At 42.4% G+C, this 13,073-nt stretch overlaps 1 protein-coding gene across 14 annotated transcripts in view; it reads right to left on the bottom strand.

The window, feature by feature from the left end:
- Positions 1-13,073, bottom strand: part of FRMD3 (FERM domain containing 3) — a 398,735-nt gene that overhangs the window by 150,367 nt on the left and 235,295 nt on the right. For all 14 annotated transcript variants that reach the window (XM_035303819.3, XM_002742802.7, XM_078367705.1 and 11 more), the window contains exon 2: positions 10,068-10,172. In XM_035303819.3, coding sequence (XP_035159710.2) covers positions 10,068-10,172 — 105 coding nt within the window. The remainder of the gene's footprint in view (positions 1-10,067; positions 10,173-13,073) is intronic.

The raw sequence follows: 13,073 nt of genomic DNA, 5'->3' as shown, positions 1-13,073 counted from the left end.
GTGCAGGCCACCATGCCCAGATAATTTTTGTACTTTTTTTTTTTAGTAGAGATGGGGTTTCATCATGTTGGCCAGGCTGGTCTCAAATGTCTGACCTCAAGTGATCCACCTGCCTCAGCCTCCCACAGTGCTGGGATTACAGGTGTGAGCCACCATGCCCATCCTAACTTTGTCCTTCTCTTCCTCCCCATTCCCCAACTCACTTTCCCTTCTGTTCCACATGAGGAGATTAATTGTCTATACAAATGAAATGCCAGCTGTTAGCCCTTTGCGTCTCTCTTCATCCCCTTTCTCTCTCTCCTCTCTTTTCTCATTCTTCCAATTAGAGTTATGAGTTGGCCAGTGAAGTCGAGTCTGGACTACACCAGTAACTCCTGCTATTATTGGAGGTACAGATGGATTACACTTGAGGGAAAAAATAACCACCATGATGTGGCATGCTTGGTAATTAGATATAAGGCTTAGAAAATTTATTGCATTGCTTTTTTCCTTTTGATTGCCACTTACCATATATGCTGTTCTGATTTTTGTATTTTTTTTTTTTTTTTTTACTGGAAACTGAGATTCCTAAGAGAGGAAGAAAGGAAAACCTGGTAACGAAATATCTGAATTTGTGGCTAATTTACTGTAGCCAAAATCTTCTTTTTCCCAACTCTCATTTAGAATAAAAATGCCAAAGGCTATGGAAGCAAAGACCCCATCATTGATACTACAAAATGAACTAGGGGAGTAAGATGAACCAATGGATGCATTCCTTAGTATGATTTGAAGGTACCCCTGGGAAGATACTGTCAAGGTGCAGCAGCCTGATGCTTTTTAGGAAGGCTATCTACCCTCAGTTTACTAGAGTCCACCACAGGGTAGAGAATTGAAACTTCTTATCCCACCTTACCCTCCACAAACCAGGGTAGGTCTTAACAATGACTATCAGATGTGGTAGTATAAATACCTCTGCTCCCTCACCCCCTTGGATGGGACAGTTCTAAGGCATGGCCTACACTGATTCCAGAACTCCCCATGGGACTGAGCCTAAATTACCCTCTACATGACTTTGCCCAGCATTAAACACTCATTTGGCCTTCTTCCCTTCCCTGACCTAATCCTCTACTCTCCTACAAGTCTTTTCCCGGAAACACTTCCTAACAAATCACTTAAATTTTTATCTCAGGCTCTGCTTCTTCAAACCAGACCTAAAACAGCCTCCCTAACTGTCCACCAAAAGCTGTCTTCCATAGTGCTTAAAATCCTTTCCCTGGGGTTTATCCCCTTTGCCTTAAGCTTAAACCCTGGAAACCTGCAAAGCCCCTGTGAAAGATCCCAGGGTTTGTTTGTTTTTTTTTTTTTTTTTTTGAGACGGAGTTTCGCTCTTGTTACCCAGGCTGGAGTGCAATGGCCCAATCTCAGCTCCCGGCAACCGCAGTCTCCTGGGTTCAGGCAATTCTCCTGCCTCAGCCTCCTGAGTAGCTGGGATTACAGGCACCCACCACCATGCCCAGCTAATTTTTTTTTTTTTTTTTTTTTAGTAGAGACGGGATTTCACCATGTTGACCAGGATGGTCTCAATCTCTTGATCTCGTGATCCACCCGCCTCAGCCTCCCAAAGTGCTGGGATTACAGGCATGAGCCACCGCGCCCGGCCAGATCCCAGTTTTTAAAGGTTTTCAGAATTATTGCAATCTACCTGCCCACATTTCAAGACTATTCTTAGAACAAATTTATTTTTATTGAGAGCAGTTTCAAGGAAAAGAAGATGAGCTACACAAAAGGGGTGAAAAGCAGAGAGATTCCTAAACCTTCTCTATGTTTTGATTTCCGTATCTGTAATTTGGTGGAGATGGTGGGAGGCTGATTCTAGAATTCCTGAGATTCCTTGTTCTAACAGTCTATATTCTGTGAACCTGAAGGATGAGGCTATTGCTAATGAATGTGTCTTTCTTTTTTATCTTGCTAGGCCCAGCTGCACTTAGCCCTGAGAGATCATTTTTCTCTACCTCATCATACAAATGGTGCATATCTTTCATATATTCTCATTTTGGCTTGGTTGTGGAAAAAGAAAAAGAAGGTGAGTATGAGGTGGTAATTTGTGACTAAGAAGACTGATTTTTAATTTGGCCGCTGCTAAAACAAAACAAAAAAAATGCATCTAAAAGTAAACAATATAGCACTTCGTTATCTTCAAATGCTTGGCTTCTGTTGAAATCGATTCAGCATATGATTACAGAATAAATTACACACTTCTCTGTTTACTTTCTCAAAGCCTTTTGTATGCTAAACCAGAGTAATTTGTAGCCCAGGGAAATACATTAAATAACCCAGGGGAATTTTAAAAAGAATGAATGCACCTCCCCAGACAAGAGATTGTTTTTCACCTCAATAGTAACCTGATCCAAAATCTGACCAATTCCCATGATGAACCTAAAAAGATGGCCTGATTCTCATATCCACCTAGACAAAGCCCCAGAGTAACTTTGTCCCTGCATTATCATGCAGCCAATTTATGTCATTCCCAGCCCCTTTGGCCTCTTCTGGGGAAAAAAGGAATGCCGTCTTATGAATGCAGTCTTATCAGTGTTCCAGATTATAAGGCTATAGCGAGGCCTAGTTATTTAGCTGCCAATAATCAAGGTTTCTATTCCAGTTTCAAGGAAATCTATGACACAACAACAACAACAACATCAACAAACCTATAGATCTGGAATGCTCAAAATTGTTTGTCCATTTGGAAATCAATCTATGTAAGAATATCCACTGGGTACAGTGGCTCACGCCTGTAATCCCAGCACTTTGGGAGGCCAAGGTGGGTGGATCACCAGAGGTCAGGAGTTTGTTCCTGGCCAACATGGGGAAACCCTGTCTCTACTAAAAATACAAAAATTAGCCAGCCGTGGTGGTTTATGCCTGTTGTTCCAGCTACTCAGGAGGCTGAGGCAGGAGAGTTGCCTCAACCCGGGAGGTAGAGGTTGCAGTGAGCCGAGATCGTGCCACTGCACTCCAGCCTGGGAAACAGAGTGAGACATTCAGAACTTATCACTTTTTCCCAAAAACCTGTTTGTTCTCTTTCCTGTACAACTTATTTGGTAAGTGGCTCCACCTATACTTGGAGCTCTAAGCAGCCATGTAAGAAGTTCAAACACCATGCTGGAGAGGTCATCCGGAAAGGGCCTAAATTGCATCAGAGGGAGGGGATCCCTGAGCCCCACCTTCCAGCCCTCTGCATCAAGGCACCAGGCATATGAATGAAGATGTCTTGGATCCTCCAGACCAGACTAGCCACCAGCTAAACACTACTGAGTGATCCAGTCAACACCATGTAAGGCAGAAGAATCTCCCAGCTGAGCCCTGCTCAAATCCCTGACCCACAACATGCTGTGATATAATAAAATTATGTTGTTTTAAGGCACAAGCTTTTAGGAAGCCTTGTTAAATAGCAATAGATAATAAGAACTACTAGATCCTCATCATTAACCTCTGCACATGTAACATACAACTACTACTGAACCTTGAAGGAAACAAAATAGTCATTTTCTAACCTATACTGCTTTTATTTCTCCAAGTCATGCATCATAGCTATTCTTATCTTCCCAGTTAGACTTAAAGTTATCTTTAAGGCTACTTTGAAACTTCCAAACCTGCCGGTCTCTAGTCAGCTCTGTTGCTCTTGCCTGCTGGAAGCCTCCAGTGAGTACTTGACTCTCCAGCCATACCACTTAACCCATTTTCCTGACTGATTTCTGCCCAGACTGTCCCACCACCAACAGAGGAAAAACTTCCTACCTTGGAATCTTCCCGATTTTTCCTGACTCAAACAAGGAATGGCATTTTCCCAGCCCTTGCCTTCTGGCTCAAATGAGATAACCAGGTCATGTGTTTGCCCCTCCCCTTCCACTAAAATGTGGACATCCCTGCTTGCTACGGGACTTCCAGGTGGCACCATTCTATCAAGCATCCAGTCCCCTACTCAGGAGAGGTTATCAGATGTAAACAGAGTCAATTATGAGCCATCCTTTTAGTTAAAGACCAAGTTCTGCTTTCTGCTGCAGGAATCTGACAATTTCCCCAAATGCGTCAGTGTTCATACCTTGAGCTACAATTGAATCACTGACAATATATCCCATTTTCAAGATGTCACGATAGTACTGTCTTACTTTTACTGAGTGCCCAAAGTCCTTTCCCTCAAAGCCAACTTACTTGTACATATCTGCCCTCGACACACACACACACACGGACACCCAAGAAGTCTTGATCTTTAATACCTCTTGACACGTAAACAAAAGAGGACTCATTAAGCAGACAAATTTGTGATCAGTGACTTGAGGTGGCCACACAATGTTTTCCTTCAGTGCAGGGCTGCCCTAAATCTTAGGTACCACTCTTGCTCCTAGTGACGAGCATCTGTGAAGCAATTATCCTGAGAAGCAGGAAGCAGCCTCTCAATGGCAGGAGCAGCTGGTGGGACATAATGCTGTCTGGCTTCCTGGCACCATCCCCAGAGTGAAACCTCCAATCACTGGGCCTGTTTTTATTCCATTCCACGACCTCCCCAAGGTGCCTCTAGAAAAAGCAAATTGCTCTAATATAGACAAGGTCTTTTCCTGTTATTAATAAAACTCACTGATAGGCTCACTAGTTCCTTCTGGCTACCAACATAAAAGCCTCAGGGCTGAGAGGGTGGGGGATCAGGGCTGAACGTGACCTTGCATCCGTGATTTCCTGCTCATTATCAGAAAACCTACTAAATCCTCTGGTGTCTGGTAGACATTAAGACAGAATACCCTATCACTGGGCACTCGAGGAGTGTACCCCAAAGATATAGATTTCCAAAGTGAATTCTGTGTCTTTGGGTGTGAGTCAAAATTAGAAAAGTCAACAACACTAATGCAAATGGGTTAAACAGATAATTAGTGATTCGGAAGTTAAAACCAAAAGCATCGAGTACAACCTCCCTCCAGATTGTAAAGCAGCATCCTACAACCCAGTTCTAGTGCAATTCCTCCCCCCGCTGGGCTGGGAGCTGGGGCACTCAACTCTACGGCACAAGGTGAGGGGTGACTTCCTTAGCTGGATTTAGGGAAAGAAAAAGGGTAGAAAAACAAAAGGGGAAAACCCAGGAAATAGACATTTCAAACTGTAGCCATGGAAACTAGAGCTAAGAAAACCAGCTAATTATTTCAAAAACTTCATCTTTCCAAAGGGAAGTTACCCAAATGCCTGAACAGAAGTGGCAAAAAGAATATACTGGCGTAAAAAAAAAAAAAAGAAAAAAAAAAACATCTAAACTTAAGCCAAGTACTACCTCCTTCTAGAATTACTTCTAAACTTATTGTCCCAGTTTTCTCCATCAGTAAAATGGGGAGAATGCCACCCACCTTTTCCCTAATCTCAGGCAACTAAGATTATACATGTTCCTTAGAAGATGAATGTCGTAGAAACTGAGGGGATTTTTTATTGGCCAGAATTCAACCTATCCTTCCCTATATCAAATTTAAAAAATAATAATGGAAATGCTGGGCCCTTGACGATAAAATAGCAAAAGATAGTCGTCACTTCCTGACTCAGTCTTTCCCAATTCCAGAGCATCTGGGGCATGAGACATCTTGCCAAACATATGGCGTTCCAAATGTAATTGTGCTAAATATTTAGTATTCAACAATGGTTTACTGTAAACGGAGTTGTAGGCAAACCACCAGCCCCAAGGCAAAGGTAACTTTCACTTCAGCTTCTCTTGTTCACTTGATTTTTCTCATTTAATTAGCTTTCTATCCAAATAATTCATCAGCTTCACTTGTCATTAAGAAAAATGCAGAAGCTGGTGAAAAAAAAATGTTGATCAATTAATATCTGCATAAAATGTCCATACCAGCATGTCTCTGTTTGTGTCTTTGAGTCCATTCTTTTTAATTATCCAAGGCCCATTTTCTTCCTTCTCTCTCCAAAGATCTTAATAGTAGTGCCTCTTGCCTTTAAAAGATGTTCTTATAAACATTTCTGAGTTTTAGAGATGCTAATCATGACTGTGTTTCCTCATGTCTCACCTAGACCTAGCCAATGCATAATTGTAAGCATCATAATAACAACTAAGAGTGAAAATAACACATACCATGTACCCAAGGTATACCACGTGCTAAGCATTGATATACCTTATCTTTCATTCTCATATCAACTCTACAGGTAAGTATTGTTACCTGCTTTATCCATTAGGACAAAGACTCAGAGGGCTGCATAGCTTGGTCAAGATCACACGGCTTACTAATCAGGACAAATGGGATTTTTAAGTCATATCTTTCTGAGTCCAAAGGCCTTGCAGTTGTGTGTAGTAACTACCCTGCAACCCAAGTGAAAGCTACATTCACATTGTATTCTCAAAATCAAAAGGCTATGACAGCTGTAGGATGCAGAGAAAAAAGGGAAGCATTCAGGAACACTGCCAAGCAATTTAGTAGCTACATCAGATAAGGCAGTTTTGTTTTGAGGGTGGCGCCCATTCTTTCCTTTACTACCCAAATCTGGGTAGTAAAGGAAACATTACATTAAATACACACGTGTACCTATGCAACTATCTTGCATGTTCTTCACATGTACCCCAAAACCTAAAATGCAATAAAAAAAAGTAGTATTAAAAATATATTATGTTAAATAGACTAAAAATATAAAGAACAAGAAACAACCTGAACACTTCTCTTTTATAACTTTATTTTAAAATTTTAATAATTTTAAACATATGAAAAAAGTTACAAAAATGGTAAAGTATAACCTTCAGTCATCTTCCCCTAATGTTAGCATCCTGTGCAATCACAGTACAATTATCAAAATAAGAAGCCAATATTAGCACGATAGCATTAATTAAACTACAGACTTTCTGTGGAGTTCACCCAGTTTTCCCACTACTATACTTGCCTATGTTTCAGGATCCCACATTTCCTTGAGCTGATGTGTCTCTCCAGTCTCTCACTGTGAATCCAGTTTGTCCTTCTCTTTCATGATCTCCACACTTTTGAAGGTCACTTATCTTGGAGAATGTCCCTCGCATTGAATTTGCCTGATGTTTTCTTAATATTTGATTGAGGTAATGTATTATTGGGAAGAACACCACAGAGATGATATACACTTCTCAGTGCATGGTATCAGGATGTACTTGATGTTAATATGTCTTCTTACTGGTGATGATAATCTTGGTCTCTTGATTAAAGTGGTATCTGCCATGTTTCTCCACTATAGAGTTATTATTTTTCCCTTTGTAATTAAAAAATGCCTTGGGAAGGAGGGGATACTTTGAGACTATGCAAATTTCCTCTTTCTCCTTAAACTTTTACACACTAATTTTAGCTCTTGCCTGTAATAATTATTGCATACGGTGATTTTATATTTCCCTCATCTGTCTACATTTATTAATTAAAATTCTGTGTGGAAGAGCTGACCCAAGTCTTCCCTTTAACTTTGATTCCATTAATTATTTATAACAGTATGGACTCACAGATATTTATTTTATTCTATGGGTTATAATCCAATACTATTGTTATTTTGTTACACCAATTGTTCCTTAATGTCTTGCCTTATGTAAGCCACTGTTCCTCTCTGGCCCTTCCTTAAAGGCTTTTCAGCAAGACGAGACTACAGTGAGTAAAATTCATGGCACATGATAGATGTTCAACTAAATAGTAGCTAGAATTACTTCTGCAGGTTGGCTATTCATCATTTAGAATTGAATTTTGCACAAAATAACCTGTTTGCAGTGGTGATTACAGGACTTATATAGTCCAGAGTTTATTTGGTCCACAGGGACTTTGATCTAGAATCCTAAACTCAAACACTCACTCTACCACTTACTAACTGTGAAACCTGGGACAAGTAACAGCTTCTTTGAGCTTCTTTCCCTCTCCTACAAGTGTAATATCTTCATAAGCTATTAAAAATTTTGGCTATGAATGTTTTTATGTTATGGTCCCCAGACCAAAGCTGGCTTGGCTGCATCAAAATTAGAATAGGAATAGGCTAAATACATGTTCCTGGCCCTAGCCCCATGGGTTCTGATTTAGGAGGTCTGGAACAGGGTCCACACTATACATTTTAAGCAAACAACTAAGGTATTTTCTCATGGGGCCAGATCTGGGAACCAATGTTACTCAGTAAACACCACATGCACCCCTTCCTCCCTGACATCATGTCAGCCCTACATGCCCACCACTGTCCTGCCACCTTCCTCTCAACTCGGGTGAATTCCTGGACCATCCAAAAGTTACTGCAAGTACTACAGGAAACCAAAATCCTTCTGAGCTGTAATACTTCATTGCATCCCTTCATAGAAACTTGGGTTCTTAGGAATCTAAGAGCAAACTAAGATTCACTATGTTTCAGATGCAAATCTAATCTATTTCTTAAATACCCTCTTCTTTACAGAGACACACTCCGTGAGCCTTTCCTCATGGTACTGGGTCAGTAAATACTAAACTAAGAGCCAGATGAGGTGCCAGGGAGAAAAGAAGAGACAGGAAGAAGATCAGGAACATTGAGGAGGAGGAGAGCAAATTAAAGGTGGCAGAAGGGTCCTATCCTCACTTCCAGGCCACCCCCGGGTGACCCCTTCACACCTTGCCCTGCAGAGACCCGAGTGTGTACTGAGCCTCCAAGCCCATGGCTGAAACCTCTGAACCCATGACTGGGACCCACCCCAGGAGCTAGGGTGGAGATTCCCAGGGGTCTTTGGATCTGAAGAGCACACATCATGTGGTTCTGGCATATGCTACACTGAACACATCTTGGCTGCTATACCAGTCAAAAGGTGAGACTCTCCTGCTCACTCTTACCCACCAACAGATACCAGAAAGGGTAGGTATCTCCAGGAGCAAGTATAAAACAGGGGCTTTCACATTTAGTGGTACCCAAGGAGCAGCTTCTTAAGTGACTTAAACGCTTCCTCTCTCTAAACTTTGTTCAAAAAAACAGAGGTGAAATTCACATAACAAAATTAACTACTTTAAAGTGTATATTTCAGTGGCAACCACCATCAGTATGAAGTTTCAAACATGTTCATCCCCCCAAAAGAAAACCCTATATCCATTAAGCAATCACTTCTCAATAATTCTCCCAACCAATAGTTTTTTTTTTTTTTTTTTGAGACAGGATCTTGCTCTGTAACACACACTGGAGTGTAGTGGCCCCATCACAGATCACTGCAACCTTTACCTCCTGGGCTGAAGCTATTCTGCACCACCTCAGTCTCCCAAGTAGCTGTGACTATAGGCACATGCCACCATGCCCAGCTAATTTTTTTATTTTTTGTAAAGGTGGAGTTTTGCCATGTTGCCTGGGCTAGTCTTGAACTACTGGGCTCAAGTGGTCCATTCATCTAGGTCTCTGAAAGTGCTGGGATTACAGATGTGAGCCACTGAGCCCAGCCTCAATAGCTTTTCATTTGTTTTTGTTTTGTTTTGTTTTGTTTTTTTGAGATGGAGTCACACTCTGTTGCCAGGCTGGAGTGCAGTGGCACAATTCCAGCTCACTGCAACTTCTGCCTCCTGAGTTCAAGCGATTCTCCTGCCTGAGCTTCCCACGTAGCTGTGACTACAGGCACGCACCACCATATCCAGCTAATTTTTGTATTTTTTAGTAGAGATGGGGTTTCACCATGTTGGCCAGGATGGTCTTGATCTCTTGACCTTGTGATCCACCCACCTCAACCTCCTAAAGTGCTGGGATTACAGGCATGAGCCACCATGCCCAGCCCTCAATAGCTTTTTATAGAGAGGGGGATTGATTTTTTCCATAGTGAAATTTTATGTAGCCATTGTTTGAAGGACTTTGGGAAACTCTGGGTTCAAAGGGCACAGGGACATTTTCTCTTCTAAGCAGGTGGGAACAGCCTTCTAGAAAGGTCTAGGGTAACTTTTCCCTTCTCCTGCTCCACCCACTCCAGTGAGGACAGTGCCAGCCTTTTCCACTCACACAGGGTTTCGTGTGGCCAACAATCTGTGAGAACAAGGGCATCACTACGGCTTTGAGAGGAACCCCTACAGTGCCCCACAATCTGGGTCACTCCCTAAAAATGGCTCCAGACAGAAATCAGCTCTTACCCTTTGCTTCTCTGGGTCCACATAGCGAATGCCAAAGTAGTCCTTCTCCAGCAGGCTGTAGTAGTTGCAGATGTGGTCAATGAGAAACTGTCCTTTGGTTTCCCTCTGCAAAAGAAGCACATTTAAGTCTCAGCCAGAGCTCACCTTGTGCATTCATATCCACAGGGAGCCTTGTTCCCCACCATGGGACCATCCTCCGAAAAATAAATTTGCTCACTCTAGTACCTGAAGAAGGGGCTTCCAAACTCTTTTAACCACAAGTCTTCAATGAGAAATACATTTTACATCGTGAGCCATTACACACGCGCGCGCGCGCGCGCATACACACACACACACACACACACACACACAGAACTAAAAAGACCCCAAAAGAGGAGCCAAAAGTAATACATGCCATTTAATTTGTTTAATGCTATTTATGACTCAGAGTACTAATTTTACAACCCAATAATTTGTGGAGGTCCACAGTTTGGAAACTCTCATGTAACACATACTGTTTGTTCTAATTGCTTGACACATATTCATTCATTCAGTTCTCACAAAAATCCTACCAGGAAGGTTCTCATTTTATATCTGAGGAAACTGAACCACAAAAGGGTTTGGTGACTTGCTCAGTCACACAACTTGAATGGAACAGGGCAGGATTTGAGTCAGGCCCACTGGCTGCAGTACGTGGGCTCCTTCCAAGCCACTTTGACTCCCTGGAGCATCCACAAGTCCACTGCGGCTCTGCCAGGAAACAGGGCCTGGTGAGTTTGGCAATGGTGTGAGTGGTATTTAAATTCCCTGGCTCTCAGCAGGAATGGTGGGGAAACTGCTTCCTTGGGCCTCAGAGCCACTGTAGTCTTTCCATAAACCAACACAGAAAGGCAGAGTGGGAGATTCAGGGGAACCCAGGACTAAGATCCAAAGACAGGCCTGTGTGACCTTAGATGTTTCTACTTTGGTAAAATAAGATGGTTGGACTAGATAATTTCTAAGTTGGTTATGTTATTTTTCCTTCTCAAATTCTGCTAGTGAAAGATGTATCAGCCAAATCTGATTAAGATAAATACCACTACAACAAAAACCTCTTTATAGTAAAGACCCCTCTAAGCCCTCATCCGGGTGTCTGATAAGATTAATTTCTGCTTCAATCAAAGTTGCTGACAGACCCATGAAACGTTTTAGGATGTGACCTACTGAAATAAATGAAGAAATTAGAGGCATTAAGTGAGCCACTTTTTCAATCCACTAAAAATAATTTTGAAAGATCAGTTTGGTCTGTGTTACATAATGATCTTTCTATTAAAAACCTCTACCATCAACTCAGGAAGTTGGCTAGGAAAGCCACACCCTCCAGCAAAATCTCCAATGACTACTCAAGACCCTGAGAGAAGAAAATGTGGCTGCTGATGATGCAGTGTGTTAAGGCAACGCCAGTGTGGCTGGAACAGGGGTCACTGCCCCCCACAAAGCCTGGGAAGCGCTGCACTAGGTGAAGGACTGGGGCTTATAAGCGCAGAGCGTGATATGAAACCTCTATTTTCCCGAAATCACTTTCAAGTTGGATTTTGAGTGAGCTTCAAGTTTTTAACATCCTTCCTGAGAAAATGTCTGATGTAGCTCAAAAGAAACAAAACATAAAAATGGAATTTGTTTTTAAATTTCTGCAATTGTTTTTTAATCCAGGAGGCTCAAATGACAATGCTATACCCCACAGCTGACTTCAATGCCCAGAAAATAATCAATGGCTTTAGTTCCTTTTACACATACACTCTGTAATCCATTCCTCTTTAAAAGGTTGCCACGTTATCCACTCACCAAACGTAACATATGAGCTCATTGTTTTATGACTGAATGGCAAAGCTCTCTTCATTAGGATTTACTATAGGGAAGTATTCCCTACCGTATTCAAGATATGTGGGTCAAGGCAGTGCACTGTAATAATATGGGATTGAGCAGGCCTTGATTGTTCAGGACAGATCCTGCTGTGTTTTTGCCCTGAAGAAGATGTACTCAACAGCACAACAAAGATTTTTTTAAATGATTAAATACAGCAACCAATATACAGCCTTCAGCAAAATCTCCATTGACTATTCACAGCCCTTGAGAGAAAAAAAATGCCACTGCAGACATCGCAGTGATTAGAGTATGCAAGAGTGGCTGAAACAGGGGTCAACGCTTCCCAAAAAGCAGGTTAGGCCAGTTCCCATAATTCCAGGCCACCAGGTGGGTCCTAGGTCTTTCTATTCAAGGTACAGCCAGTGGACCAACACTATCACAGAGCAGCAGCCTCAGTCTCACCCAGCAAGGAGCCTGTGGGAAACAGAATCTCAGGCACTGCTCCAGCCCTGCTGCATGGGGTCTGCATTTTGGCAAGATCCCCAGGTTATGCACATGCAGTTTGAAGTTTGAGAAGCATTGGTCCAGGAAGATTCCCCAACATAGGAAAAGCACAAAATGTTACCTGTCTCCAGAGACCACCACAAAGAAAAAGAAAATATGCCCCTTCTACCTTGCGAATTATCTCTTCCTTGACTCAGAAAAATCAGCCCTTTCCTGCCTCAGGCACGCAAGCTGCCCCTGCCTTTGTCAGGGGCCATCAACAGCCCTTTGCAGTTCTGCTCCTGCCTCTGCATGTTCCCCAGCCAGCCTCTCCACCCTGAGACCCTCCATGTCTCACTGCTTGGTGCCAAGGAAGCCAGCTTACAGCCCACATTCTCCTGCCTGAAAATCCGGACAAAGTTTGTAAGCCATTTTTAAAGTTCCTATTGTCATATTTGTGTACTAAGCTCAGTTCTTGCACTAAACAAAAGTATGCATAGGCCCAGTACCAAAGGCTGAAAAAGACTGTTCAGGGATCAGGCGCATGAGGGGCAGAAGTCCAGCTACTGCCCATATGCCTCACTTCAGGAGAGAGGCAGGGAGTGAACAGTGGTTATGACCCGAACCTTCCACACGCTTCCTCCTGAGTCTCCCAAAGATAGAGGTTCCTTCCCTGTGGCCTAAACCAGTGCCTGGCAT

Source organism: Callithrix jacchus, chromosome 1 (genome assembly GCF_049354715.1).
Source record: "Callithrix jacchus isolate 240 chromosome 1, calJac240_pri, whole genome shotgun sequence".
In the NCBI taxonomy this organism is placed as follows: domain Eukaryota; kingdom Metazoa; phylum Chordata; class Mammalia; order Primates; family Cebidae; genus Callithrix; species Callithrix jacchus.
The sequence above is the reverse complement of the archived record's forward strand: the minus strand, read 5'-3'. Positions and strand labels throughout refer to the sequence as shown.